This window comes from Penaeus japonicus, unplaced genomic scaffold (genome assembly GCF_977035675.1).
Source record: "Penaeus japonicus unplaced genomic scaffold, GWHDUDI00000001_assembly GWHDUDI00000026, whole genome shotgun sequence".
In the NCBI taxonomy this organism is placed as follows: domain Eukaryota; kingdom Metazoa; phylum Arthropoda; class Malacostraca; order Decapoda; family Penaeidae; genus Penaeus; species Penaeus japonicus.
In genome coordinates this window covers 12,942,335-12,947,334 of record NW_028234428.1, presented here as the reverse complement: position 1 = coordinate 12,947,334, position 5,000 = coordinate 12,942,335, and the positions used below count along the sequence as shown (strand labels likewise).

The window sequence follows — 5,000 nt, the reverse complement described above, 5'->3', positions numbered from 1 at the left end:
AGACTGATATAACTACAGTACCTTCCTTTCCAGTTCCTATTTGTAATCTAATGATTAAATCCAATCATTCTAATTCAGGTTCGAAGCAGCAAAAACGATTAGAAAGAAAAAACTACAAACCACCACTACATGAGACAAAGAAACCAAAACGAAAGAGAAAAACAAATGAAAATCAACAATAACAAAATGTATTGCATAAGCGTGCATGTGCTTCCTACTGGTGCCACCATTACCAAGAAGCGTCAACGTCAACGTTAGTAAATTCGTTATCTGTTACTTTACGAACTCTTTGCCGTTAGTTGACTTAGATTGCTAGACAGCGTACCTTTCCTTCCTTCTCTTAAAGTGTCGCGCACTCGGGCCTCGACAACTTAATGGCTATTAACCAAAGTGACTCACCAGCCTACTTACTCAGCATTAAGACAACATGGGTATGCCCGCCATGTACTGCTTTGCCATTTTGTTTAAACTATCCCGCGGGGACGTTAAAAATCTCGTTTTCTTTGAGGCTGGGTTGATTATCTTTCTCTCTCACACAGGCAAATTGACAAAGACATGCTACCTGCCATGTCCGTGCGTACTCTGATTTCCTCATTACTCATGCAATGCGACATTATTATCACTCAACTGATCAATTTTATAATAATCATTATTCCATCATTTATTTCATTCATTTCCATTCTCCGTAGTCACTCCCTCATGTCTCCGTCCATCCCTTTTAACATCTTTCTTTACCTTCGATTAATCAATGGTCTCCCTAATACACTTCAAATAGCACCTTCAACCAATATGAAGATGTTAATATCCGCAGTTTGTTTTGGTCTTATTGTAAAAAAGGGGAAATATGTCTGGATGTTTACATTTCAGAAGTCTGTCCTTTTCCGATTGCCATTTGGTGATTTTCTTTCCTTTTTCTCTGCTTTCTGAAAACCTGAGTGTGAAGTCTAGTTTTGGAAACCTTTTTTTCATCTATATATTTGTTGTTGTTTTTATTCTTTTTTTTTTCATTCATTATTATCCTATCGTTAGGAATCTTTATTTTCGAGAATGAATCGTCGACTTTGTTTACCTAGTCGACATTCCATGTAAGACTTAAAAAATGGTTGACTTCTATATTTCTTTTATTCTTCTTTCACATATTTACTCAATTAATTACATAAAGATGCTATTGTAAACCAACACTCGAATAAATTAAAAAATATATACGAATAGTATCACACTTGGTAGCACTGATTATGTGCTTGTCAAAATAACTAAAATCCAAGTTTAAAATCTTCCATTTATAATTTTCAAAGAATTCGAGTTTTTAAACTTTTGAATAAATGTTAGATTTTTATTGAATACCAAAACTTGTATGATAATCAAAGTTCATATGTATTTTTTTTTTCTTCAAATGTGTGGGATTTCAATACAATTCCTTAGAGCATAACTTTATTGTGTTTATTTTACACATGACTGACGACAAAACATTAAACACAACACACGTAAAGGTGATTAAGAAAAAAAAAGTGTTTATATAACATCTCTTTGGCTAGCAAACAAATATCCATTCATTTGCTTTAACAACACATAAACAACATTACTCTAAACATAATTTTTGGTATCATAGCATCTTTGTTCAGGAAAAAAAAAAAAAAAAAAAAAAAAACACCTATACATCGTCACACAAAAATATATTCTGAGCATCTCTACTGTCATTCATGCTCGTCTAAGTACATATAATTTCAAAATAGTCTTTGGCATCGTGGAAACTTTATCTTTAGTTTTATCATGGTGTCAGTCAAAAGGTAGAGTTTGGTGTGTGGTTTTGAAGACATGTGATGTATGAAAATTCAAAAATCATTCTTCATAATGGCTGTATCTTTTTATTCCCTTTCGGTTATCTTTAGATAAGACCACACACACACTATCTTATCGATTCAGTACCCATAGTTATTGTTATCCTCGAAGTTCTGATATTCACCATATATATATCATTCTCTCTCTCTCTCTCCCTCTCCCTCTCCCCCCTCTCTCTCTCTCAATATCAACCACCCTCATACTTCCTTTCATTATCTCCGTAAACAACCTAAGATAAAGTTCTATGAATTAAGCTCTAGTTGCTAAAAAAAAAAACAAAAAAAAAACCGCTCTATTGTTCAACCTCTATTGTTCCGGCACCGAGATTTCTCCTGTTGAGGAACCAGACTTGCATGGGCTCTTTTCGCCCCTTCATAGGCACGGGGCCTCTGTGCGTGAATACGAATTTGGCGTCGTAGTTCTGGGGCTCTTGGAGGTACCTGCGGGAGAGGGGAGAGAGAGAGGAAAGGATGATTATTAGAGAGAGAGAGAGGGAGAGAGAGAGAGAGAGGGAGAGAGAGAGAGAGAGGAAAGGATGATTATTAGAGAGAAAGAGGGAGGGAGAGAGAGAGAGAGGGAGAGGGAGGGAGAGAGAGAGAGAGAGAGAGAGAGAGAGAGAGAGAGAGAGAGAGAGAGAGAGAGAGAGAGAGAGAGAGAGAGAGAGAGAGAGAGAGAGAGAGAGAGGGAGGGAGAGAGAGGAAGAAAGAAAAAGAGAACGAAAAACGAAAACAAAACGAAAGAACGAAAGAACAAAAGAACGAACATGGATAAGAGAGAGAGAGGAAAAGAGATTAACAGAAAAAAAAAAAAATACTTGAAAGGACTTTCGTCAAAGCGAAAAACACAACGATAAAAAATAAAAAGAGTTAGAGAATTCCGAAAAAAAATCAATCCTTTGAGGTTGAAGAAAAACTAGAGACCGTTTAAGAAAGAGAAAAAAAGAGAAAAAAAGAAAAAAATAAGCAAAAAAACAAAAAAAAAAAAAAAAAAAATTTTTTTTTGCTTATTTGCTTTCCTTTCTCTTTCTTTTTCTCTTTCTTTTTTTTCCTCTCTCTTAGAATCCTTTTGATACTGACCAGAGCAAAGCATACAACGGGATTTAAAAGAAAAAAAATATACTAAAAGCTTGCGGAAAAGTACAATGGATTCAAACACAACGGATGATAGCAACATCAATAATAATGATAATAATGATGATAAAAATAACAATAATAATGAGAATAATGGCAAAACAGTGATGGTAATAATAATGATGATAAAAAAGTCAATTATCATAATAAGGATAATTATGATAATACAATGATAATAATATTGATAATAACAATCATAATAATAATGATAATAATAATAAAAGGATAATGTTAATAATCATAATAATATCAATAATAATAATAATCATAATAATAATGATAATGATAACAACAATAATAATTATATTGATAACAATAACAATAACATTAATAATAATATTAGTAATAGCAATAATAATAATAGCAAAATAACAATATTAATAAGAGCAATAATAACAAAAACAACATTAATAACAATGATAATAATAACAATAATAAAAATAACAACAACAACAATAATAAACACCAACTACAAAACAACAACACTAACAAAAATACAACACAAACAACAAAACAAAATCACCACCAACAAAACAACAACACAAACAACAACACCAACATAAACATCAAAACAACAACACCAACAACAAAACAAAATCACAAACAACAAAACAAAACCACAAACAACAAAACAAAACCATCACCAACAAAACAACAACAACACCAAAACCAAAACAACAACACCAAAAGCAAAACAACAAAACCAACACCAAAACCACCAACCCTACAACACCAGTAACACCAAAACCAAAACAACAACACCAAAAGCAAAACAACAAAACCAAAACAAAACCACCAAAACCAAAACAAAACCAAAACAAAACCATCACCAACAAAACCAAAACCACCAACAACAAAACAACACCAACACCAAAACACCCCCACCCACACCCCCAAAACCCTACACCAAGAGCACCAACCCAGAGCAACCCAGAGCAAAGAAAACAACAAAACAACAACAACACCAAAACAACAACAAAACCAACAGCAAAACAACAACACCACCAAAACAACAACAAAACCAACAGCAAAACAACAACACCACCAAAACAACAACAAAACCAACAGCAAAACAACAACACCAAAACAACAACAAAACCAACAGCAAAACAACAACAAAACCAACAGCAAAACAACAACAACACCAAAACAACAACAACACCAAAACACCACCACCCACAACATCAAAACAACAACAACACCAAAACACCACCACCCACACCACCAAACCAAAACAACACCAAAACACCACCACCCACAACATCAAAACAACAACAACACCAAAACCAAAAACCCTACAACACCAGTAACAACACCAACACCAAAACACCACCACCCACAACATCAAAACAACACCAAAACCAAAACCAAAAACCCAACACAAACCGCCGCGCGAAACTCACTTATACGCCACTTCGGAGACATTTATCCGGCCTCTCTCTCCCGTTGTCTCTGTCCTTGACGTGATGTTGACGGTGTTGCCAAAGAGACAGTAGCGTGGCATCCTCTGGCCGATCACACCCGTCACAGCCTCGCCAGAGTGGATGCCGATGGTGATGCGCTGTTCAAGGAGGAGGTGGGTGTGTTAGTGGAGGGAGGGTGTGGGTGGGGGGTGGGAAGTTAGTGGGGTGGGGTGGGGGGTGGGAGGTTAGTGGGGTGGGGTGGGGGTTGGGAGGTTAGTGGGGTGGGGTGGGGGTGTGAGGAGTGTTTTTTTTTTTTTTTTTTTTGTTTTCGTTCTCTCTGTCTGTCTCTTTTTTATCTATTTTTTTTTTCTCTCTCTCTCACTTTCTCTCTCTTTCTCACGTTCTCTCCCCCCTCCCTCTCTCTCTCTCTCTTTCTCTCTCTCTCCCTCTCTCTCTCGCTCTCTCTCTTTCTCTCTCTCTCCCTCTCTCTCTACCCCTCTCTCTCTCCTCTTCATCGCTTTCTCACTCTTTCGCTTCTCGTCACTCTTCTCTCTCTCTCTCTCTCTAACTACTCTCTCCTCTTTTTTTCTCTCTCTCTTCCTTCTTCTTCTCTCTCGCTCCTCTCTCG

The 5,000-nt window shown here is 36.2% G+C and overlaps 1 protein-coding gene across 1 annotated transcript in view; it reads right to left on the bottom strand.

Moving 5' to 3' along the window:
* Nucleotides 1–1,418: 1,418 nt before the first annotated feature.
* The window catches only part of Gycbeta100B (guanylate cyclase soluble subunit beta-1-like), a gene marked incomplete at its 5' end in the record, with an annotated part of 15,890 nt that continues 12,308 nt past the window's right edge, over nt 1,419–5,000 (bottom strand). The window contains 2 exon segments of the mRNA XM_086551987.1: nt 1,419–2,279; nt 4,373–4,530. Of these exon segments, the coding sequence (XP_086408113.1) occupies nt 2,132–2,279; nt 4,373–4,530 (306 nt within the window).